General features: G+C 42.0%; 1 protein-coding gene across 18 annotated transcripts in view; it reads right to left on the bottom strand.

Moving 5' to 3' along the window:
- Positions 1 to 26,885, bottom strand: part of Camta1 (calmodulin binding transcription activator 1) — an 820,478-nt gene that overhangs the window by 739,767 nt on the left and 53,826 nt on the right. For 2 of the 18 annotated variants that reach the window (XR_009057999.1, XR_009058001.1), the window contains exons 4-5: positions 5,673 to 5,756; positions 3,328 to 3,600 (exon numbers count right to left, since the gene is read on the bottom strand). The exons of 9 other annotated variants lie outside the window; for them this stretch is intronic. Coding sequence is in view for 1 of the 9 variants with exons in the window: in XM_057784938.1 (XP_057640921.1) it covers positions 5,748 to 5,756 (9 nt within the window). In the remaining 8 variants the exon portion in view is untranslated. Of the gene's footprint in view, positions 1 to 2,339; positions 2,385 to 3,327; positions 3,601 to 5,476; positions 5,757 to 26,885 lie in introns of those variants that run through there. 7 more of the 18 variants (XR_009058000.1, XR_009058004.1, XR_009058002.1 and 4 more) reach the window with 6 other exon arrangements.

Here is a 26,885-nt window from a genome sequence, read left to right as displayed (position 1 = left end):
CAAGTCACTCTCAATCTGCACTGCTGTACAGTGGCAACACCTGAAGCATCAGGATGCTGCTGCTCTACTTTCAACCGTATTTAGCTGATGATCCTAAATAACACTCTGTCAGCTTTTGTAACCCGGCACAAAACCACACACCTTGTGATCTACCAGCTGGGCTGCGGTAATGCCCTTGACTTGAGGCTTAAAAGCTTTGGTCAGGACGTACCTTTGATGTATTGTCTTTCCATATCAGACTGCAATGATTACCCCCAGATGTGCCATCCATAGAACGCTACCAAAATTAGATTATGGCCAGCTAGTGAAACTCCCTCTCCCCTTCGGTACCAATATGGAGGCTGCTGTTCTTGCCTTTGTCTGCAAGATCCAGAAGACACAGCTCTTAGGTTTACAGGATGCGGGGATAAGAACCATCTGCCTGGTCTGGTATTTCTTTAATTAAAACTTTAATTACAGATATATCTCTGCACAGATACGTGCAGTCTTTCAGCTCCTGCTCTTAATTACCTGAGCTACTGTGAAATGAAGAGTGAGCATTCGCTGAGTGTCTACTATGTGCAAGGGCATGTGCCAGAGGCCTAAGGGGAACAGAGCCCAGCAGGGGAGACGCAGAGACAGACTTGAGCCAAAAATTTCACCTGTTTCTCGCCCTATCCTCTTGGCACTATCTCTGGGAAAATGAAGGATTAAGAAATGGAATCAGCACAAGAGCCAGGAAAAGGCCCGGAGGTGAAGGCTGAGCCACTTCCATGGAACCATGGCCATCACTTTGTGGGAGAACCAGTAACTGGGGACTAGAACTACAGGGTGCTGATTCCATGACATCCTGCCTGGCAGCAATTCTAATGTCATCTTCTTTATCGACTCCCTTTGGCTTGGGCAGACCTTCATGGGGAATGACAGAGCACTTCCCACACCCCCACTGTCTTTTCCTTAGTCCCCACAGAAGCCACAAGGGCAAAGGTCATCAAAGAACCTCAAAGGCCACCAAGTGACACCCAAGCCGCACTGCATAGATCTGGAGACTCACACTGAAGCCTCTATCTCCTCAGAATTACCTTAACCTTGTAACACTGGCTCTTGTGGAGGGAAGGAGATTACTCTGACGACCCCACCAACACTCCTAGAGGTAGGTAGCTAAGCGCAAGCTTCTGTACTGCCATGTCTGCTGTTCCACCCTTACACAGGATTGGTGTGACAGGGTCTGAAGCCTTTTCCTCTCAGGAGCAGATTCCTCATCACCAAAATCAAGGGGTTCAACACAGATATCACCTACCTTACAGTTTAAAAGCTTACACGCAGCCACGTAGAGGCCCAAGGTAAGAAGTCTCTCCAAGACAATTCTAGTGCCTAACCTGCACTGCTTGGTGACTGAGAAAAGCCTAGCATTTCTCAGCCTACTAATGCCCATATGGCAAAATTACTAAGTCCTCAAGATGAACCAAACCAGGATAGATGATCACAAATGAAGCCTAACAATGCTCAGGCTAATAAAGGGTGGCACCTACTCCAACACAGATACCAAGACAAATTTAAAAGTCCATCTGAACACCTACTATGTGGTAGGCCCCTTAGGTTTGTAAGCATATTACACTGTGATGACAGGGATATGGGTGAGGGGAGAGTGTCAGAGCTAGAGAGGAAGAAAAGAGAAAGGAAAACTAAATGTACAACAGATGAAAGGAAACAAGAAAGGTTACAGAATGGGACAGCAGAAAAGGCCCTGTGGTACTTAGTTCTAATTTCTGATACAACCTAGTGCCTGGGAGAATGTTTCAATGTGTGACTGTCTAGATTAGGTTGTCCTGTAGGCATATCTGCCAGGGATTGTGTTGATTGCCTTAATTGATATGGAAAGACCCGGACTCCAGGTGGGCAGCTCCACTCCCTGATTCTATGAGTACAGAAAGTTAGCTTAAGTACGTATCTGTCTGTGGTTCTTTGCTCCAGTGAGAATGTGATGTGACATGCTGTCTCAAGCTCAGCTGTGACTTCCTCACAGCGATGGGAATTCCGAGCTGAAACAAACCTTTTCTCCCTCTATGTTGCTTTCTGTCAGTTTTCTGCTTTTTAATCACACAACAGAAATAAATCAAGAGCACTCTACTTCCTGAACCTCATAACTTAAGCACAAGCCTGGATTTGTGATGACCAATTCTCACTCAGGACAGTCGTGCACAGCAATGGCTGGAGCTGTAGGTACTCGCTGGTGTTGGCTGAATACTAAGTCAGCCCGAGGAGACCCACTTTGGTTTGCAGTGTAATCTGCTCTAAAAGTGACAGCACTGACCCACACATCCCAGAAAGACACATTTATATGTGTACAAATTATTTACCTGCTCTTTTCCTTGTTTACAACAAACTTCCAGGATTTCTGAACCCTGTTGACCAATGGTTCTCAGTTAGTAAAAGATCTGAACCATGGAGTGGGCCACTGATGCAAGTTTTTAACAAGCCAAGGGGCTCCAGATCCATAGCCAGGACTAAAGAAGCCCCCGTTATCAGTCCCATCTTACTGAGCTTAGTACTATTATTTCTCTGTCTGATGACTGAGGGAAGAGAACACACATGGCTGATCCCTGCAGTCAAATGGCAGAACTGTCTTACGCAAAGTAGCCCAGAGGCAGTGAATACAGCATAACAAATGCATTACACCTACCTGAGCATCAGTGTGCTCATGCAGGCCTCCCTACCTCCTGGGTGAATATGATGGATGATTAAAATATGTAAAATTCACTGAGAACACCTGATATAAATCCTTGCACACGTGGTGTCAGTGAGATCATTTCCCCTTTACTCAAAAGGACACTGAAACCTCCTGCACCTGAGGGAAACACTAGGCAACTCAACACCCTGACTTCCTGTAAGCTAGCTGCAGGGTTTACCATGGTAGCGTGAAGGTTGAGTCCAGCTAATCAGGCAAGCGGTGACTTTCTCTTCAGTCTCTTTCCTCTCCAAAGTCAAAATTAGGTAAACAAAAAAACTTTTTAAACAAATCTGGGGGGGGGGGGTAGGGGGAAGTAGCAGCAGCAGCAGCAGCAGCAGATAAGGCAGCTCCTAGAGGCTGAATTTTCTGGCTGTGAGCCTCAGAGGCTATGGAGCTCTGCCGGAGCTTCCGTCTCCTGCACGTCTTACTTACCACACACTCTGAGGTCCTCTCTAGGCATCCAAGGGCCTCTAAGTCAGTGTTAAACGACTGAGGGAGGAAAAGCTAGAGCTTCCCTTGCTGGAAGTGCATGCACTACTCGTGGCATGCAGATCTGGTCACACTGCACTTAGTGCTACTCTACAGACCTCACACACATCGACTCCGCTAGGACTCACCATGATCCTGTGAGTGGATGTTATTACTGTCACCCCATTTAAAGAGGAAGTAAATTCAGCAATAGGGCAGCTAGGTAAAGTGTTGTAGTCAAAACACTTGCAAGAGGCCAAGGTGGGATTCGAACCTCAGCAGCCTGGCTCCACAGCCATGGTCCTGGCCCTTCACCACGGGGTTCACTACCACTGCCTCTTGGCACAGCCATAGGATGAGGTTGAGTTTCAAAAGCACCTTTCTTCTGAGTTCTCAGTGTTTCATTTATCCTCTCAACAACCCTAAAAAAGCAAGTAGGAGACATACAGTATCTGCATTTCACACATATTACAATGGAAGCAGCAAGAACACGGCTTACAAACGCTCCCTGGACAGCCAACCTCCTAAGTCAATGTTTCAAACCACACTCCTGTCTTCTGAAGTCTCTGTTTGAGATTTTTAGTTTGGGTTAACTGCTTTAACCGGGGCTGACAGCACGTCCAGACCCGAGTAGTCCAGAACAGACTTTCTCGCTCTCAGGCAAGATTCTTTCAGTGAATCAAAATTACATGAGCAATATCCGTGGGGCTTACAACTTACTACAAGTCCTAAATTCTAATCAAAAAACTATTTTTGTTCATCTAAAATAAGAAGTCAGTGTTTTCAGTTACTAGCTCTCTGAGAAAAAAATAGGTTATCTTTAAAATGTACTAAGCAGGCAGCTTTAAGGAAAAATCTAATTTATCGAATCACAATGACAAAGAAAACACTTCACTTCTGCATCTACTAATGTGTCCTGGATTCCTACTAGATTTATGAATAAAGTACTGGACTCTAGAGAGCCAACTCTGTCAACAGGGAGCTTGTGACTCCCTCGGGTGCCATCAGGCAGATGAGGAGAGGAGTTAACAGCCACCATCTCCTGCCACTCTGAGAGTCCATGAACTCTATGTCTGGCACCATTCCTTTGCTGCTGAAGGACATGGTACCCAAGACAAACAAAGGACACAAATGAAATGGAGGAGAAAAATACTCCTGCGCATAGGTGCACAATGCATTATGATAAAATCATCATTAAAAATCACCTGAGCAGTCAAGGTTCAGCCCCCAACCCCAGGACAGGACAGTCACAGGGTTTCATAATCATAGGAGTCTTTTCTATTCCTCAACTCCAGTGCTCTGCAATTCTGTGACCAGAAACTCAGCAGGCCAGAGGCAGCTTTGCAAGTATGTGGGTATAACAGGCAAAAGCAAGCTTGGAAGCTCCAAGTAATGCAGGAGAGTACAGGAGTTCTTGTCACCAATGAGCAGCTCCTTATACTCTGTGATTTTAATGAATGATATAAATGTTCATAGACATCAAAAAAGCTTGGAAAGGATTTAAATCGACTTCAATGTTCACCTAGATGTTTCAGCTGTGTGAAATTGAAATATCAGCATTAAACATTAAAGAATAAAATAATGAGATACTAAAAGTAATCTGTATTTTACTGGATCATGCTAAGAAATTATATGTGATTTTGGGGGTGATATTTATCACCATTTCAAAGAATTTAATATGGTTTTGGAATTTGTTCTGTTTTGTTTTTAAGACAAATACAAACAACAACAAAAAAACACAATGTACTAATTTGAAGAAAAAAAATGTAAGAGCCAACAGCATAAATTAACCTGGTATAAAGTCCGCCAGACCTGACCAGATTTTAGCAAAGACAAAAACATTGTGGGTAATATCAACCGTTGCTTTTTCTCTTATGTTTAAAAGAAGTAGATTATAAAGGATGGAGAAATGTGAAATTGGATGATAGAACTGTATTCTATACTTTTAATGAAATAAAACATTTAAACTTTTTCTCTCTGTAAAACTTGAGAATGCAAAATATAATCTGATGATGCAGAACATGGCAAATTTACGAGACTACCAGATTTAAACTGCTGCTGTGTTTGAGGGGAAGGCAGCAACTAAGCTATGAATGTGAAGACGAGTGTGGGCAAAGAGAGATGTGAGCATGAGTGTGCATGGAAGGGGTAAAAAGGGAAGGGAGGCTTCAGGCAGCCTGGGTATGTATATGTGAATTATATGTCAACATCAGCTAATTCATAGCGAAATATGGACATAAAAGGAAATACCCTACATGGGGAAATGCACTCATTAAACTTAAATTTTAAAAGGATGAAAACACAGATTACACTTTATTCTTAAAAACCAAAATGAATTTCAATACAGAAAATGAAGAGAGCATTTTGCAATTTTATCACTCAAAGGAGAATCTCTACTTGAGGAAATCAGTGTGCTGCACTTGGAGAGATGAAATGTTACAGCTTGTACACCAAAATTAAAAAATGAAATTAAATTAAAAAATGAAATGGTTACCAAGGTAATGCAGGTCAGGGGATCAAAGGTGAAGGGTCACACATTATTAAAAAGAAATCCAAAAGGGCGGCTGCATCATGATCTCTGCAAAACAAAGGAGCTCCAGTAAGTATAACTAGCATCTCCCAGAATCAACAATCAAGCTCTCGAAGCTCCCCCTGCAATTGAACAGTCTTCCCTGATTCCATGGAGAGCATTTTCATTCAGGTACAAAACCAAATTTTAATCATCTGTTACCAACCAAAAAAAAAAAAAATTACAAATATTTAACCAATCATATTAAAACCTCCAATATTTCCAATTGAAAGTGGCTGGGAGGTGCTGGCATTTCATTTCAGTTGGAATCCATACCCTGTTTTCTGGAAATGACAGTGTTTGATAAGTTGCCAACATATCAGAAATCTAATTTGGTCACAGCATGGTGAGTTGGTGTCGTTCCCCCCACCCCCACCCCTCAAGGAATGAGTTCCAAAATTGAGTTTTTGCAAATTTCTTTCATTTGAAGTAGCTGCATAAAATTCCCATTATTGGAACATTTAGTATAACAATGTTCTAGAAGACAGCAATAAAGTGATACATGATAAAATAAACTGTGTAACTATACCTATTAAGTCTGTTCTCACATTCAACTCTCACTGCATAAGGGAAGGACATTTTAAGCAAAGTAACAACTTGCTGTCTCTCCTGGAATCATACAGTTAAGAGGAGCCTGCCTTGAGGACTAACCATGCAGGAAAGAGGGATCTGACAAGCTTTGTTTCCCAACAATGTTACACTTACTCACCTTTATTAACAAACTAACTTATGTTCCCACAAAGAGCAGGAAGGTGCAACCTTTGTTTGAAATGTAACTACCACCAGGTTATGGCACTTACTGACCACAACAAGAAGCAAAGGGTGACAGTAAATGCTCACTTCCTTGGTAAATGACCAGCATGGGACAATCATCCTTACTGTCTTTAGTCTGAGAACTAATCCTGAGCAGGTTGTTCCCTGATTCCAGATCCAGGCTCCTTATGCTGAGCAGTCTGTATCTAAGAAGTCCTGTGCACAGTAGCCTGCCGCCTGAGGCAGGTAGAGAGCAGCTGGCGAAAGGAGCTTGGTTTGGTTACCATCTTAGCACCCCTTCCATTCTCCCACCTTAGTTTCACGCCGTTACTTCGAACACTTGAGTTAACCTTGTTAAAAATCACACCCCCAAATACTTATATATTAAAATATAGACATGTGTCCAGAAGGATTTATTAAAATAAGACATTCCTTCTAGTGGCTTATGGCAATCAATAAATAAAATAATCCTATGAATGTCAGCTTTTGTTCCCTCTGATTAGGTTTTGTTAAAGTAACTGCAGATCATCATGCACTGGATTGAGTGTGTTAGTGCTCAAGGCCACATCTCTAAAGCCACAGCTTCCCTTTCATTAGTTGCACAGCTATGAAAAGTAAACTAACATTTCATTTTTGGAGCCCTCATCTCACAGAGTCTGGCACATACATATTTGCTGCTGGGAGGCATGCAGGCAATGTTGAACACTGCAAAAGGAATCAATACCCCATCAAAGCAATGCATACAGTGCTTTAGTAGCATCATTATTGAGACCATTTCAGCATGTTTGTAACAAAAGACAAGAAGCCAGCAGTGTGGCATTAACTTGAGCTTTGTTTTCCTAAAACATTTTATATTAAAAATAAGCTCCAGACCTGTTCAGACCAAGAACTATATATACAATATGTCTCGACCAAACATATATTCATAATCTCTTAACAATAAGATGACTTCTTAATGTCTTTTAAAAGTCTTCTAAATCATTCTTAAAATTCCATAGCTTACAGAAACAGTTCCCCAAATTTTTGCCAACTCATCAGTCCTGCCAGAAGTGTCAGGCATAAACCATCCAAGCTAATGCAACCTTCAAGTTGTCAGCTGCTCCCTAGCATGTCCTGACTTTCCATGGGAGTGGATTCATACTCCCTGCTTACACACATGGCAGTTCTGACAGACAGCCTCTGAATTCAACTGTACCTATGGGGACAACGATCCAACTGATTTTTAAAGTAACAATTAGGAATTTAGCCAGTAACTTCTGGTTGGAGAGAAGATAGGCTGGAGTTTATTATGGTGCTAACAAGTCCCTAGAACAGCACTCAGGAAGGAAAGCACGCACTCTACCACCGTCACCCAAGGCCTGCACAGAAGCCCACTACGTGGACAGCAGCTGAGACCACTGCACCTGCTGAGGTCGGCATGGGTACCTTCAGCAGTGTCCAGACAGCAGGTCTTTGGGCACCTACCTGACCCAAAACCACTATTCTGTACCACAAGCTCTAGGAGATTCAGGGCCTGGGTAGCTACAATCTTCATCCAGGACGCTAACTCTGGTCCTAACTGGAGCCAGTATGTTTTCCCTATAGAATTTATTGGCTTCTAGACCATTTCCAGGTCTCAATCAGCAATAGACCTCATAAACCAAAATTACCCATCTTCCTTTTCTTCTTCAGAAGCCTCCCTTGCCTTCACTATAGCCACAGTCAGTTAGTGATGAAGTTCTCATTAAAGTAAAACAGAATACTCAGGTGTTGCCACAGACTGGAATAAGCTCTCAGCTGAGGAACCAAGGGGAATGTTCTACAAGGCGGGAACAGAGCTCTAGACTACCTCACGGAAACTTTACAAAGTTACATAGAGTTTGTCTCTTTCCACAACTAGTAATAGAATTAAACAGTAAATGCTCGAAACCCCTAGCCAGCCTCCAGACCCTTCTGCATATCCTTGATCTGAATGTATCCACCTGCTCCCAGCAGAATTCTCCAGGTACTCTCACAGCATACTGTCTGGGACACACTTACGGACAAATTTATTCCCTTTCTCAACAAATCTACAAGCAAGAGGAACCGACCCCCTTCTCAGACAGAGCAAAGGCCTGTGAGAGGAAAGAGGTGCTGCCATGTCTCCCTTACTTCTGATGTAACAAATAAGGAAAAACTGGGAAGAAATCCACAACAAAAAAGTCACAAGATTCAGCAAAAGGGAAGGCACCGCAGAACTGAAGAAGTCCATCAAAACAGGACCTTAGACATTTTTCTGGTTTTTCACAAAATGGCTATTAGTGCTGTTATGCAATACTTTCTGCAGCAGATACTAAGCTCTGAAAGAATGTGTACTGATTAAAGAGACATTCAGCTAAAAGCTGATTAAGGTGATGGGGCAAATTTTATTATTTTTAATCTATAAATACAAATGCATAAATTCCCAGCATGCCACTATGTAGAGCATCAAATATACTTGAGCTAGCTCCAGCTTTTTAGCTAAGCAAAGGCTATACTTCTATTACCACTTCATGGTATGGTCTTTGTTAGTTTGTCCGACATGGCAGAAATGGAATCCACTCCAACACCAGAAAAACAAGTGTTTGGCTTTCGCATTTTCAGGCCCCGTGTTCACAGACCCAAATGTTTGCACTACCCGAGTCCCAGGCCCCATGTTTGTAGTCCCTGTGTCCAAGGCAAACCTGTTCACAGTCCCAATGTTTGACCCAAGATGAGGTGCAACTCCTTTCCTTTGCCAACCACCATCATGTCTTCTGGTTTTCCAAATGTTCAGAATACCAACCTTTGTTACTTGTCTCTAAGATGAACTAAGACACATACAAAACATCCCACACTTACAATCACAGTATTCCTACTATTTCTTTCTTTCTTTCTTTTCTTTCTTTCTTTTCTGAAAGAAGATCTCACTATGTAGCTCTCACTAGCCTGGAAATCGCTATATAGACCAGGCTAGCCTGAAACTCACAGAAATCCACCTGCCTATGCCTCCCAAGAGCTGGAATTAAAGAAGTGTACTACACGAGTCCCACTGTAATAACTTTAAAGGGGTGGGGAGATGAGGTAGCACGCACCTGTAACCCCAAAATTAGGCAGGCTGTGGCAAGAGGATTTAGAGATCTGGGCCCAACTGGACTATACAATTAGAGCAAGAAAAACAAAGAACTAAAAAGAAAGGGGGGGGGGGTGTTAAAGGGAGGCAGAGAAGACAAACTATTAACCTTCAACAATGAATGTAACCTTTTCCTCTGGTAGCTTGGAATATCTCACAAAGGCTAAAGAGGATGGGAAGGAGGAATAGTGAGAGCAACCACAGGACTTCTGAGGGGTGCACAGGTTCATGGCACTGAGGCTATTCATGTCAGAACACACACCACTGTGCAATTAGCACATGGTCTCACATGCAGTAGCTAAACAGTCGACCTCACAGAATCAGAACAGTCGTTACCAGAACTTGGGATGGCTAAGGGGCCAAGAATAAAACACGGTGAAAGGGGAAAGGGGACAGTGAGCATTAATTATTTTCAGATAAGGTCACATACCATTTGTAGCTCAAGCTGGCCCAGGGTGGCTTCAAACTCATGGAAATCCTATGACCTCAGCCTCCCAAATGTTGAAATACAACAGACATGAGCAACCATGCCTGGCTAGGAGTAACTGCTAATGTTCTCTAACACTGAAGAGTAGCAGGTTGACAACAATGATATATTTCAAAATAACTAGAAGAAAAACTTCTGAATGTTCTCAACATAAACACACATATGCATCAAGTAATAGGCATGCCAATCAATTAAAACATCTTAATGCAGCCCATAAATATGAAATTACTATGTATCAATTAAAAATAAAAATAGAGGGGGTTAGGAAGATTGATCCATGGATAAAGCACTTGCTGCACAGTTTAAAAATCAAAATTTGGATTCCCCAGAACCCACATAAAGTGACAAATGGTTGCACCCATCTGTAATTCTACAAGATATGGGGCAGAAATGGGAAGATCCCAGAAACTCTTCAGCGAGCATCCCTTACCAAGCACTGAGCAAAAACCCTGCCTCAAACAAGAAGACCAAAGATACTCAACGTTGTTATCTGATCTATACATAAATGCCCATATATATATTCATTCTCTCTCTCTCTCTCTCTCTCTCTCTCTCTCACACACACACACACACACACACACACGCACACACACCAAACACAATCAACAATTCAATCAAAACATAAACCAGTTGTTAATATGCTTGCTTATCAAGCACCGAAGCCTGGGTTTGATCCCCAGAAGCACATAAACAGGGTGCAGTAGTGATATGTCTTAATCCCAGCACTCAGAGAGTAGAGGTAGAAGGATTAGATATGCAAAGTCATACTCAGCTATGTTACATAGCAAATCCCAGGTTAGACGGGACTACATGAGACTCTCTAAATAACCAGGTACTCTTAATGATTATATAATTTATCACATGCCAGTTCCTCGATAAAGCAAGCTGTGCAAGGACAAGAATGCTAAGTGGGAGCACAGGACAAGGATTTAGCCTCACACTGCACTCTTGGAACCAGGCCATGCCGGGACCTGTCCATGCAGAGAAGGTCAACAAAATTCTATGCAGACTGTGGAAGCCACTGCTCCTGAGCTCTTTTTGCCTGTCTATTACCAGAGATGGCAAGAGAATCCTCCCTAATCACGCATAAGGACGCACACAGATACTGTGTATTTTAATGTCTGGTACTGGTTACCCATACTGGCTACACATCTGAAATCACCCCACTTTCAAAATCAGATTGGCTTACCACATTTATAAAACTGAGTAGCATAGCCAAGACCCACTTCTTTCTAGCTGTCCACTGGGGTAAGGGTTGATAAAAATGTGTAAGTTCCCAAAAAATAAATTTAAAAAAAAGAAAAAAGAAAATTCACCACTGCTAGCATTATCAAATTTTTTGTTTACAAGCCTGGTGGCACATTCCTTTAATCCCAGAACTCTGGGAGGTAGAAGCAGGCAGATTTCTGTAAATTCAAGGACACCCTGGTCTACAGAGCTAGTTCCAGGAAAGCCAAGGCTATACAAAGAAACCCTGTCTCAAACAAACAAATAACCAAAAAAAAAAAAATCTTGCTTACAGACTTTTCAGCAACACACATCAGTGATCACCTGTTTTCCGCACTGGGCGAGATGCTCCCATCTGAGCCATCACCCATAAACAGTCTTTCAAGGACAGCAGCAGGAGACTGCGATTCTCAACCCCAAACAAGTGACTAAAAAGCCTGCCTACTTGGCAAGCCTCCCAGGTAAGCCTAGTTAGTCCATAGTCCTCCCTTTGAAATATGACTCAGGTTGGCCAAACCTATCCTCCAGTTTCCTCACAGACACACTGACCTCAGGGGGCAACTAGCCATTAAGTGGCAAAGCTGCTAAAATTTTTTAAGTTTAAAAGAAAATCCAAGCCTGTAGAGAAAACTCAGTAAGTAAAATGCTTGTGTTTTAAGCATAAAGACCTGAATTCAGATCTGAAGAAACCATGTAAAGGCAGATGTAGAAGCACAAATCTGTAACCCCAGAGGTGGGAGTGCATGTCTGTAATGCCAGCGCTCCAGTAAAAGACAAGAGGAGAGACCCTACACTCGGCAGGAGCTTGGTCATGCAGAGACAGGGTAGGAATTGTCCACAAACTCCGCAAACACTTGCACGTGACACAGTCTGTGGCATAGCTTACTGGTGGTCTATCTCTATCAAGATTTCAAAGCTTTCAGGTGCCTGAATATATGCCTTTAAGTTGTTAAACCCAAGGGAATTATGTATGGAGTGGAGGAGAGTAAGGCAAGGCGGAATAGAAAAATTGGGAGGGAAATATAAAAACTACTTTCTGAAAATGTCATATGGAAACCTGTAGAAGTTTCCTAAAATTTATCTATACACATACATAGAGTTAAAATGGACATCCTATGACTGGGCAACAAAGCCCCTACTGGCACTAGGAGGTAACAAATAAAAAGCCCAGCCCCAGGAATGAGTTACTATTGGGGGGGAGGGGGTGAGTCAGTGAGATACCCAAAGATCCCCAAACAATACAGGCTATTGCCAAAGCTCTTGGCTACCTTCCAGAACATGATGGCAAGACTCTGTTACTGAAGACACCACATAGGTGATCATATAAAAAGAAGTACCAAGCTAGTACTGACATGGAAGCATCATCTCTCCTGGCTAGCTCCCACGCTGCTATGCATGCTGCCAAAGAAGAAAAGCAATCATCAATCTTACTGAGTTGTGAACTCTGCAAGCTCCAAAAATGACAGGCCTGGTCAGACATGGCCACTGGTACAATAGCAGAGTAAACATTATAGGAGTAACCGACCACTTCTTATTTTATTTCATGTCCACTCCACAAAATGAAATCCATACCTGGAACTATATTAGGCCAAAAACCTGTGGCTAGACTGATTATTGACACCAGAAGAGAACATACTGTTATTATTCTGCTAAAAAGAGGGTTAAACCAACTCCTAATGACTTAACAATATACCTATAGATTTAGGTCATTTCTCAATCCTTATCAGAAATACTTTTGTACAAGTAGATGATGATCAAACAACACGGAGACCCACAACTGGCCAAGGTGCAGAGAATAAGAGACTAAAGAGTGTTTAGACCTACATGGAATATAGATACTGCACTCCCTCCTCCAAAGGCTCAGAAATCACTGAAGAAGGGGAAGAAAGAGTTGTAAGAGCCAGAGACAGTAGATGAGTGCAAGGAAAGAGCAAGACACCTGCTCATATGAACTCACAGCAGTTTTCACAGAATGTATTAAGACCTGTGCAAGCCAAAGTCAGACTAAATCACAACATGGAGAATGAAGTTAGGCATGAAGTTTCATCCTTTGTTGGGAAGCTATTGGCAATTCTTAGCTGCTGAGAGAGGAAGGGTCAGTTTTCTCTATAAGCACAGCCCTGATAAACTGACTGTGGTAGTTTGAATGTAAATGGCCCTCATAAATTCTGAGGGAGTGGCACTATTAGGAGGTGTGGCTTTGTTGGAATAGGTGTGGCCTTGTTGGAGGAACTGTGTCACTACTGTGGGGGCAGGCTTTGAGGTCTCCTATGCTCAAGCTACACCCAGTGTCTCAGTTCACTTCCTGTTGACTGCTGATCAAGATGTAGGACTCTCACCTTGTTCTCCAGTCTGCCTGGATTCTGCCGTGAAGATAATGGTTAATCCTCTAGAACTGTAAGTCACCCCAATTAAATGTTTTCCTTTATAAGAGTTGCCATGGTCATGATGTCTCTTCACAGCAACAGACACCTAACTAATACATTGAGCATACACCTTTATGAAAGGCCACACATCCAAGAATATTTGGGCAGCAAAAATTGGCTTTAATATGATAGGGGTAGAGGTTACAAGGGGGAGGGGTACAAAAACACAAAGTTGGATTGGAAGGAAGAATAGATTGGGAAGGGCTGGGTGAGGGAAGATGACTATGATCAAAACACATGACATTCTCAAAGAATATTTTTAAACATCAAAGAACAGTGCTATTTTTTCCTTTTGTGATCTTGGGATATTACTTCATTTTCAACTATGTCTCATGTTCTCCATTTATAACATGACAATATCATTCCTACATCACATAGACTGTGCTCATCATTATATAGGATACACACATTAATTAAGTCCTCACACCTTGGCTTTCTGAGCATACAGTATTTATTATCAATTATATGTCATAGTGTGTCACTCCTTTAAAATCAGTGTCATTCATATGATCTATACTCTTGTCCTCTTTATGATCCTATTTTATCAAAAAGCATCTTATTTAGAAAGAAGATGAAACTAACCTATCTGATAAAAATCTCCTTGGCTCTCTTTTTTGAGTGGTAGGAGGAAATAAGTAATATCCACATTTAATGGTAGCAGACAAAAGGCATAAAGCCAAGACCTGAGAAAATTCCACTGTCAAATTTAAGAAGAGAGCAAGAGGGTGCATCTAGCACAGGGAGAAGAAGGGTCATACACCATCCCAGGAGCTGGGGAGGTATGGTATGTGTGGTCACTGTGGCATGTGTGACAGTAAAAGCACACACTGAAAAATGCCTTTTATTGAACTCTGTTGCTGCTGTTGAAGACAAAATGTTGTTTTTGGCAACACTGCTGGTATTGGTATTGATGTCATTGCTCCTGCAGTTATTGAAACTAGAACTCATAGCAATCCTCCTCTACTTCCTGAGTGATTAGGATCACAGACATAAATCACATACCTGGCTTATTTTAACTTTTAGATCACTAGTGATTCAAGAAAGAAGGTACAACAGAATAATGGGAGCTAGGTTGAACTAAATAAAACACTTGAATAACACACGAAGATGGGGAGGGGAGAAGTCTGAATCTCAAATTTGCAAACCCATGCTCACAGCAGCCCTATTCAAACCATACAGAGGCAAATTGTGGTATCTACATAATGGAATACTCAGCTTTGAAAGGGAAGGAGGCTTGAGAGATAACTCAGAAGTTAAGAGCACAAACTGTTCAGGTCCCAATACACTTTATGGCAGCACACAATCACCTGGTTTCCAGAACCAACTGCACAGATGACAGAATAGAAGGTGTTTGGGAAAGGGATAGGCTGTTTGAGGACGAAGTTTCAGTTTCTGGAGTTGGATGATGATGGTGGGTGCACAACAAAAATGAACTTTACACTGCTTAGTTCTATGCATAGAAAACATTCAGACTCTTAATTTTCTGCTGTATAAATGTGAAAGGCACCTATCTGTCTGAATACTGAAGCAGCTACCAGGCCATAATGACCATCACTGCAAGGAACTTAGAGCAGGAGTATATGAGTGAGAGCACAGTGCAAGCAGAGAGATCATGGATATCGGTCCCTCCCTAATAGGAACCAGGGCAGCCAGACCAGAGCAAGGACATTCCTCCAGCCATCACAGCTAGACCTACCAATATTTGTGATGTGCACAGACATGAAAGGAGAGGAAGTGAACGCTACAGAAACAAAGATAGGAACTATTCCAGTCCCATCATCAGTGACAAGACCTGCTTTTAATTCAGTCTTCTTTAACATACAGCTTCTAAGATTACATGAGCTCATTTATTAAAGTCACAACAGAATTCACTCAAACAAGAAAGTATTTACTGTAAAGCTGCACTCTGGTTCTGACAGATATTTAAGCAGAGGTGGCCACTAATTTTCTTTCTATAATGTTAGAATGAAAGGAAGGTCACCATGTAAGGAAAGATAACTGTAACAACAATATAAACCCAGAGTGAACAGATCACAGAAGACAGTCCAAACAGAGCCCAAAGCTGTCACAGCAACACAGGTAACTGCAGCATTTAAAGTCAACTGGGAAAGATAACAACTCAATACAGGGAACAATTTGGAAGGAAAATGAAATTACAACTATGCCTCACCGTGCTCATGTGGGTTCTTTAGTGTTTAGTTACATTAAACATCTTAGGATAAAACAGAGAAAGAGAATCTAAATAGATAACCCAATACTATACAAGGAAGACTTTTCTGTAAATGCCCAAGACCAAACAAGTTCAGAAAGCTAACAATTAACTACAAGTGCTTTGTGGGGGTGGTGGGGGCAACTATACACATTTCTTAAAACAAAAAAAGCACTTAGAAAGCAAAGGCAGAGGGAGGGAAGATGAAGAACCAACTTCAGAAAAACAGCAAAAGAAATGAAGATAATTTTTAAAAAATATAACATGAAGTTAGACAAGCAGCCAAAACAGGCTAAATCACAGGAACATATAAACAAATGAAATTTAGAGGAAGCAAGAAGTCAGACATGGTGGCACATACCTGTAATTCCAGCTCTTAGGAGGCTGAGGCAGAACTACACAGAAGGACCCTATCACCTGGTAACAAAGTGTCAGCTTCTCACCCAACAGACTGAAAGATCCCTGAGTGCTGGAACACACACTCTCATATCTGATTACTGAGAACTGAATTGCTACATAGCAAATGTTTATCCTTTGAAAGTACATCTGTCCTGAGAGCATAACTAGAGAAGTATGCAAAAATATGTGAACCAGAATGTTAAGTATGCTAGTTAAAAAAGGCTCAGTTATATTAAACATCTCAGGCTAAAAATCCAAACCAAAATGATGTAAGAACAAAATAGAGACTGCTAAGATTTTTATGGGCATCCTTGCTCTGCAATCATGCATATTCATAACCACACATATACACCAACATGGAAAACAGCCATTATGTTCTGTGTTATAAGGAGAAAACAGTGAAGGAAGAGGTATGCACAGTGTCATGTGTGTGCACATGCAAGCTTTATAGAGATACACACCACAGGAGCACACAGGTCTTGCTCAAGCATCATTTACATCTACAGGAGGGCGTTACTATGGTCTGGACATGTTTCAAAGTGTCCCACAAAAGGTCTGTATCATTAGTCTGGTCTCCAGCATAAAAGTATATAATCTCCTTTGTGAAGTGGACCCTAGAGGAAGTCCTTCAACTGGAGTCAGAGAGAGGTTCTTAGAGCAATGGGCAGCATGCCAATGAAGAACCCTAATGAGTTCTTGGACCAGTCCGGCCTCTCTGGCTTCCTATTTGGTGACACAATTTCTCCCTCCACATATGATCTTGAAATCAACCATCAGATCTTGCCAAGAGGTTGAACCCGTAAGCCACCTGATCTTAAACTATCGGCCTGTAAGTTAAATAACATTTACTATAAAGCCCCTACCTAGCCTTAGGCATTTTTAGTATAAAAATCAAAAATTAGAATACACATTCCCAAAACCAAGTTGCACACAATGACTTCTTCTAGGATGTACAACTGTAGGAGAAAGTCTGTTTTTAAATGTCCACATTTCTATGGGGCTAGAATTTTTTAAGTGACAACTTATTACCACCTTTAATTAAGCACATATATAAATACTCATATAACAAAATGTAATAAAGCAATTTCTGGGAATAAGCATATATGATCTGTGGCAAAGAACAGAGAGATACCATGTGTTCTTTCTGCTAGGCATGGAGTCTTTTGGGTATAAGGTCCCTTTAGCTATAACTTAGTAGTCCTTACACAAACACCCAAATCTCCCAGACTAGAGAGTATCCTGCATGAGCAGCCAGAAACAGACTGTCTTGAGCTACAGTAAAGGCATGTGGTGCTGGGATCCTCACAGAAAAAGCATTACAAATACACGACAATCCTCCTCAAGCTTGCCTAAATTAGAAAGAATTATGGCTTGCCAATAAGATTCAGGCAAAGAACACTATGAGCTGTACTCACCAAAGGCCTATGAAGATATGTACTATAGAAATGGACTATTAACTGACTCAAAGAGTCACTTCAATATATAGTGACTCACTACAGCTTGAATGCAGCTAAACCAGTCTGACTGCCACAAGCAAGCATAACATGTATGCATATGTGCATATAAAGAAGAATGATGATATTGGCAACACAGATTAAAGATCTTCAATATGTAAAACCATTTTGATTAAGATTACTAAAAAAATCTAAAAAGTCACCCCTGTTGGGCAAGGCCCTCAAGGGGCCTTAGATCTTTAAGATCTGTAAATTTCACCGGAACACCTGAGAAAGAGAAGATAAATCCAGGGCCATGAAACCAAAAAGATCCTCCCAGAGTGAATAGAATTACAATTCTTAAACATTTATTTTATTTACATTATTGTGTGTATGACATGGCAGGGCACAATTCTGTGGGTCAGTTCTCACCTTCCTTATGTGGGTTCTGGTATTGAACTCGAATCATCAGGCTCGAATTCAAGTGTTTCTACCAACTGACACATCTTGTTAGTTTGCATTAGGGTCAACAGTACTAACATCCCCACAACAATGTTCATTCACAATTGTCCCCTCTTTCCTCCTATTTCCTGGGACCAGATATCACTAACTGTTCCTACAACATCCTACTAAGCACTTAATGAACACTAGGCATATCCTGAGCCCTGGAGATAGTGAACATGACCCAACCTAGTGTGCTCCCATGCCTCATACTGCTGAGGTCACCTCACTGCCCTCCTCCTCAGCACTTCTGTGCCTCTCACAAACAGGCAGTTAGTTTGTATCTACAGAGTATTCAACACGTTTCCTACTGTCACCTTCACCTTCAGAAGGGAAAAGCCTGAAGTGAGTTTTGCAATTTGTATATACTACCAAGGCTACAGAGGTTCAAATATTTGAGCAGCCAATGAACACCCTCTTTTCTAGTTAGTCACATCTCCTATCTGTGCAAGAAAACACAGGCTTTGTCCCACAGAACCTGCGGAAGTACCTAGCTCCACACTCTCACCATTTTCTTGCCTCTAGTTCCCACTGTACTAGTTTGATTTTGTTTGCTCCCCAATCCACATTCTTTGGGAAGGGGGAGCACTTAACAGGTAATTCATATTCACTACAGAAGTTCACTGGAAACCCAGCATCACATTCTGTAAACTGACTGAAAAACTTGGGAGTCACAGCAACAGCTCCTCACCTCTCAGGCAGGCCACATTCACCCTATTCCCACGGCTAGAAAAGTCTATGTGCAAACCCCATCCCCTGACGTCCAGGTATGTCTAGCTTCAATGCTGTCACCTTGGTACCAGCATGCTAGTGTCCCCTAGATTACTGTAAATGCATCCCATGGACTCTGTATTAAGAGCCTCTTCACTGATGCAAGATAACTCCAATTAGACCAGATTAGACTGAATTAAAAATGCCCACGTTTAATAAATGCCACACTCCGGGATGGACTGGAAGGGAGAGGAGCGCATAGACCATGTGTCGTCCCTCCCCCCCCCCAAATAGTCTATGGGAGTGGTTCTCACCCTCCCCAGGGAGGGGTCAGCACTTGACAGGCTGGGAGTTGGAGTCTGGACCAATGCAACTCCCAGGCCAGGGGCTGGGGTGATGCATTGGAAGTCTGACCCACACGGCAAAAGCTGGAGAGGTGAAGATTGCATGGCCAGGGAGGTCTGCCATTCAATTTTCACAGGCCCATTTTCGGATCAAGGACATCCTTGAGTCACACAGGCATGCCCTCCTAACGGGTTTCTTGTGATTCCAAGACAATTCCTAAAACGCCCTTCAGTGTCCTTTTACAAAAATCCTTTTAAATTAGGGCTAAATCTTCCCTCCACAGGAAAAAAATCTTTGGGCCTCTTATACCCAACAGCTAACGGCAAGCACTGCTTCTAGGCTGGGGTTCTCCAAGGACTGAGGAGAGGATTTGGGATTGCCTGTGTAACTAAAAAGCTGTCTCATTTTTGCTCATTTATCCCTCCCAGAACTGTCTAATGGCATTTGACAACTTAAGGTACTGTTAACTTATTATTTCATCCATGGCATTTAATAAAGTTTCCTGCTAAAATACAGACAGACAGGTGTGCCTAACAAATTTCAGGTATATCTTAAAGAATCTGAGGTTCCCAATTTCTTTCATTGTCTTAACCTAACGCAGTAGCCTTTATTACTATGACACCACGATGTGAATCTGTTCTAGTTCTATTACAGGTTCCGGGAAAAAGTTCTGCTACACTAAATTCAGCCAGTTTCAATCATATTTTACAGGTCACTCTTGCTGCCTGGGCCAAGATCAACTCACAAAGTGCCCTCCAGACAATGCCAACATCTGCACCAGCCCCTGGGACTTCACCACTGGTTCCAACTCTCCTGGATTAAGAACAGTATTTTTTTCTCCCAGCTACCTGCCTTCCCATCTCCCTCAAAAAGCAGCTGCCTGAGGACTTCAAAATGACAACAAACCAGATGCCTGCCACTCCAGCCAATCCCCTGGCTGAGGGTGAGCACACCAACTCCCAGCTCTCCCCTCTCCCATATCACATATATATGTCAGACTTAAGCCAACACCCCTATATCAAAGGACTCTGGGATGTTTGACTGAAACCACCTATATCCAAGAAGTTTGGGAAGACTGGAAATGTCACCCCAGCCCCTGGCCTAAGAGTTGCCTTGGTCCAGACTCAAACTCCCAGCCTGTCAAGTGCTGACCGCTCCCCAGGGAGGGTCAGGACCCCTCCCACAGGCTATTTAGGCTGGTGCCAGAAAAAGGAACACATGGTCTCTGGGGTTTGCATGGGCTTCTGTCCCAGCCATGCTGTCCCAGTCCACCCGAGAGTATGGCATTTATTAAACGTGGGAATTTTTGATTTGGTCTAATCGGAGTTATTTTGCATTGGTGGAGAGGCTCTTCTTAACACTCTGGAAGCCAGTCAAGTGACAGAGAAGTACCTACAACAGATTACAAAACTCTATAATCTCAGGCCTCCATTGTAGGAACCTGCCCTTGAACATCCCACATCCTCAGGTAGCGAAAAGCCAGGAGCAATTTAACCTCAGCTGCTGACCATTCCGTCACAATTCAACTCATTCTATTCTCTAACCTCCCTACTGTTCCCTACTTTTTCACATGGAACAAAGTTCTCCCCCAGTGTAGGCCCCCCCACAAGTTTCCTCTATCTGGATCTGTCATCTCACAGCGCTAACACCTGGTTCTTTCAAATTGCATTCCTTTGAATGGCTTTCTAAATACATGTCTACTCTTTGATGACTGGCTCAGTGGTTACTGTACCTTGATTGCACACAGACCTCTCCAGAGACCAGACAATGCTGGTCAAGTAACCAGTTGTCCCATCTTAACAGCCTTCACCTCTGCAAAGGTAAATCCAGTATCTGTTCTGTCTTCTCTCAGGTATCTAGTCTGGACAGAAAGAGCATGCAATGATATGATTTACTGAATTAATACAAAATATCTAAGGCCAGTCAGGCGGTGGTGGCACACACCTTTAATCCCAGCACTAGGGGAGGCAGAGGCAGGCAGATTTCTCTGAGTTCAAGGCCAGCCTGGTCTACAAAGCAAATTCCAGGACAGGCTCCAAAGCTAGAGAGAAATCCTGTCTCGAAAATCAAAAAACAAAAAGCAAGCAAACCAACAAAAAAAAAATGTCTAGTGCCATCATAATCCTATATGCAAGGGAGAGGGACACCACTGGTATCCACCTGCCATATTGACAGATCTAGCCTTCTAGGGTTTTGTGCCAGAAGTGCACTGCTCTTCAACAGCCAGCCCTTCTACACCAGTAGCTTCTCCAACATCCAGTCCCTACAGCAGGTGCAGCCACTCTGCCTTATGGATATTGTAGCACATGGCTGACAATCTGACAATTCTCAGCAGCATGCATACAGGGACTTCTCTGCCACACAGTAAACCAAAGCCCTGCCCCCTGGATTTGCTCATTTACTCATTAATTTACTTATTTATTTTTGCCATGCTAAAGATCAAGCCTGAGCCTCATGCATGCTACACTAGGTTCCATAAATGAGCTACATCCTCAATTTCAAACACCATTTACTGCAGTGTGTGTCCTTTCCCTACTGCTCTGCAGGAGTTCTTATGTGATCAGGCCAGTTTCTGTGGAGGTGTGGATCTCTTTTATAGATCACTCAGTTCAACGGTCTACTGTTTGCCTTACTAAAACCAGATTTTCACTATTTTACAGCAAGTCTTACTACCCTGGAGCATACAGAAACTTTGTCCTTCAGAATTAGCTCATCCTAACTATTTATCTCTCTACACACATTTCAGCACCCATCTCTCAATTTTAACCACTCCATTCTCCTCCAACAAGTCTGTTGGCACTGCCTGATACTATGTCAAATGCATAAAAGAGTTTGCAAAAAAACATTTTTAAAAAGTGAGTTTTCGGGGCTGGAGAGATGGCTCAGAGGTTAAGAGCACTGGCTGCTCTTCCAGAGGTCCTGAGTTCAATTCCCAGCAACCACATGGTGGCTCACAACCATCTGTAATGAGATCTGGCGCCCTCTTCTGGCGTGCAGGCATACATTGAGGCAGAATGTTGTATACATAATAAATAAATCTTTAAAAAAAAAAGTGAGTTTTCTAATTACTGAACGCAGCATATCATGTTGTGTTTGTTGTTCTTGTATGGACTGCACTGCTTCCCAGTTTTTTTCTAAACAATATGCTTTTTATACTATGGCAAATGATTGGCTTTATTACAATTTCTGTTAGCTATCACTGTATAAAAACAGCTGTAACTAGAGCTACCTTGAGTCTTCAACTTCATTTATTACTAATGTTAAAAAGATACAGTCAAACTGGCTGTGTGCACAATTGATAAGACCATAGCCATATTCCTTCCACTCCAATTCCTAAACTCTTCTTTTCTTGTTGTACTGAACTTGGGAAAACATCCAGTAACACAGTAAACCAGACGAGCTGGGGATGAAATAACTCGCTTCTTTCCCAGGCAGACAGCAACAGCTACCACTCTTACCATTAACTGGGGCTTCCTAGACAGCTTCTCTAAGTGCTTTCTAGCCATTTGACTTATTTGACTTATTTCATTTCTGAACAAGCACTGTATTTTATCAAAGGTAGTTCTGTATTTGTTAACATCACAATTTTTAGGTTTATCTTATTAACTTAGTGATTTATACCAATCAATTTTTTGAATATTTAATCTGTCTTATAGTAAGTCTGATATTCTAACTTTAGTGCTTTGAATTTTTCAAAAAATTCAAAAGACTTGTTTAGGGAGCAGCAGTTCTGATTAATGTTCTTTATGCACTTGAGAAAAATGTACAGCCAATAGTTGTTGGGCATAATATATTTATTCACGTTTCATTATGTTCCACTTTTAGTATTTCTTTTCAAAGCACTACTTATCTCGTCCACCGTGTCTAACCTAGTGAAATCTACTGATAACCCACTCACTGAGATCTGTTAGGTCACACTTGCTCACTGCCTTACTCTTTTCTGCATCCTTACAGACTCTGTCACTCTCAAAAAGAGGGTCTCATTTTGCCTCCTCTTTTAAACCATGGTTTTGCTGAACAGAATTCTAGTGCGGCAGTTTACCTTCTTTTAATATTTTGAACCAACATCCCACTGTCTTCTGAACACTTTACTCCATAAACTTTAAGCAAGTTTGTTTTAAATTTTACCCATCTACTTGTTCACCAGGAACTCAGCCTACCACCAATAAGACAAGCCCCTCCCACTCCCTCCTTGCCTTTAGTTTACAACCCCACATGCCCCCTCCTGGCACCCTGCCAACTGCTGGGAAGCAAGTAGAGCAACAACATTCCAGGGTCAGTGAAACGGCTCAGCAGGCTACCCTGCAAGCAGAGCTGATTGCTGGAGCCTACAAGGTAGACGAAGAACCAACTGTTAAAAATGGCTAACCACATATACATATCACATACATACATACATACATACATACATACATACATACATACATACACACACACACAAAAAAATTCAATATTCATTGAGCCCTTCCTTTCTCGGCACTATGAGATAAAAGAGAATAGTAAACCTCTGCCAAATATGTACCAAATTCATCTTTTGCCAGTTACATTTAAATCTTAGGAACTTTTTTAGCACATACAAAACCTAAATTTACATGCAGTCAAATTGGGTGGGGTTTTTGTTGGTGGTGGTGGGTTTTTTTTCTAGTTAAATTGATCTGCCTCTTCTTTCTGGTTCTGGCATCATGACTAATATGGCCTTTATCATTTGAACAATATGTAAATATTGACCCATAGTTTCTTATAGTGTTTTTAGCACTCTAACTTTTACATTTAACTTTTAGATTTATCTGATAAGGTATGAGACAATGACTTAATATTTTAAAGGGATAAACCAACTGTTCTAAGTTTATTTAAATAAACTTCCAGTCTTTCCTCAAGATTACTGATACCATAGACTAAATTTAAAAATATAACTGCATCCTGCCACTGCTTATCACTACTGCAAACTCCCTGCTTTTCTGTCCTCCTTTGGTTTTAGAACAGGGACTTAGAGGCTGCTTTTGTTAAAAGCACTAATTCCTTGTTTGGTTACAACCACAGGATTAAAGTGTGGCACCTCTGCCTTCGCCTTGCTTCTGTCTTCCTTGCTCTGGATCAGAATGCTTCTCAACTCAGTGGGCACACTGATCACTTGAGAAACGCTTGTCTAGAAATGACAATCCTCCCCACAAGGCTGATGGCACAAAGATAAGAAGGGCGTTTCTAAGTTTGAAGAGATACGATGCTCAACAAACTGTGAACAATGCCACTTCTGGAAGGATCCCCACACAAGACTGGTACAGCCCTAAAAGCTGAAGGAATAAACTCCATCTTGGCTTTCTGACTTGTCCTTTCGCAGTGTTGTTCTCTCTGCAATTCCAGGATTCTCTCACCTGGAATTCCAGGAACAACACTCTGATTAGGAGCACTAGATGATCAGTTGAAATTAGCCCGTAGACAGCAGCAACCCTCTTATCCAGGGTCCCACGTGGCCAACTAGGCCACAGTTTGATCCAACTGCCTAAGTAAGCATGTTTCTCACTCCCACTTCTGTTACTTCCCTATTTAAACCTGAAGATCTTTGAAGTGTCCCAAGGACAAGGCTGAAGAAGCTGGGCACCCCTGCCTTTCTCAGTGGCTAAACTGAATATTCCTTTGCTGTTTCTTGACCTCACCTTCTATTTGGAGTGTCCAACGCCTTCTGCCTCAAACAGTACCAGACTCCAAAACTCCCCCAGTCCTCATCTTCAACTGGTCTTCCTTTGTAAAGTATTTTCTTCCTGACAGTTCTACCCCAGTCCCAGTCTCCTTTACTTTCTGACCTCTGGGTGGCCTCCAGGACCTTTCTCTTTCCCCACTCACCCCACTCCTGTAAGAAAGCTCAATCGGTACTCTTGGCTTCTTTGGCTTTTCCCTACATCTCTCTAATTGCTCCCAAGGATGTCTGCCTCAATGTCTCACATATGCTCCAAGCTCCACCATAAAACATAAACTCAGCACTACTGAAACCTGTTCTTGGTGCATTTTGTTTTCAAGTCTCCTCTCCTTGCCAGGAGAAAACTCATCACTCAGTAAGGTATAAAAAAGGTATTTTAAGCTGAAAATACGAGTTCTAAAATTCCGTATCTTCCTACAAGCAGAGTCTCCCCACAGATCTCCAAATAACTCAGCTGTCATAAACCCCTTCCCCAGGAACAACTCAAACCTTCTACGATGAGAAGACAGCCAAAGAAAGTGTTTGCACCCAGATGCCAGAGGACCGTCATTTCTCTACTCTAAAGGCTTTTTCCCCAAAACCTTGTTTCTTTTCCTACAAATGCACTCTGCCTCCCCTTTACCCATTAGTGTAATACAGAAGGCCCAAAGTTTGGCTCTTTTAAATCACAATTCTCTATAAATATCCCTAAAATACATATCATACATGTGCAAACTCAAAAGGTCACACACACGAAACACTAGAATCTAGTTGTTTTTTTTTTCTTGTTAACCTGTCTTTTGTCAGCTTAGGCAAAGTGTAGCACAAAGTTTCTGTCCCACCCAGTCCCACAGCCATCCAGTACCAAAGAAACAAACAAAGGCTTTTATTAATTACAATCAGGCTTATTATTAACTAGCTCTTAAACTTTAATTAACCCATTAGTGTGGGAGGTCCTTCTGTCTGTGTGTTGCTTTTCTTGGTTAATGAATAAAGAAACTGCCTTGGCCTGTTGATAGGGCAGAACTTAGTTGGCAGGGAGACGGAACTAAATGCTGGGAGAAAGACAGCAGAGTCAGAGAGACACCATGGAACCGCCAAAGTCACACAACCCGAATCTTAGCCGGTAAGCCACTGCCACGTGCCAATATAAAGATTAATGGAAATGGGTTAAATTAAGAGTTAGCCAATAAGAACCTAGAACTAATGGGCCAAGCAGTGATTTAATTAATATAGTTTCTGTGTGGTTATTTTGGGGCTAAGCTAGCCAGGTGGCCGGGACAAATAAGCAGGCCCTCCTCCTACAACCCATAATTCTTGTCTATGTTTAGCCACATGGTTTGGTACCTCAGTAAGATATTCTCATTTGCTTCCTCTGTGTCTCTGCCTTTCCGCTCCCCAGAATTCTCCAAGTCTGGTCACCCCGTCTATACTTCCTGCCTGGCTACTGCCAATCAGTGCTTTATTAAAACCAGCATGAGTGACAAATCTTCACAGTGCACAGAGCATCTCCCACAGCAAAAAAGAAAGGACCACCATATCTTGGCAGTCATTTTAAACCCTACTATATCAGAGTCTTCTCCAAAGGCCAGAAACAGAGCTAAATGAACTGCTCTGGTTTAGAGTCCTCACCAGAATTCCAGCTTTCCTCCATACCATTCTCTAGACCATTGGTTCTCAACCTTCCTAATGCTGTGACCCTTTAATGCATGTCCTCATAGTGATCCCAACCATAAAACTATTTGTTACTTCATAACTGTAATTTTGTTACTGTTATGTATCATAATGTAAATGTCTTTGTTTTCTGATGGTCTTAGGTGACCCCTGTGAAAGGGCTGTTCAACAGCTCTCTCTCTTTCCCTCA

Source organism: Chionomys nivalis, chromosome 11 (genome assembly GCF_950005125.1).
Source record: "Chionomys nivalis chromosome 11, mChiNiv1.1, whole genome shotgun sequence".
Taxonomy (NCBI): Eukaryota; Metazoa; Chordata; class Mammalia; order Rodentia; family Cricetidae; genus Chionomys; species Chionomys nivalis.
Note: the sequence above shows the minus strand (reverse complement) of the source record. Positions and strands in the feature narration are given on the sequence as shown.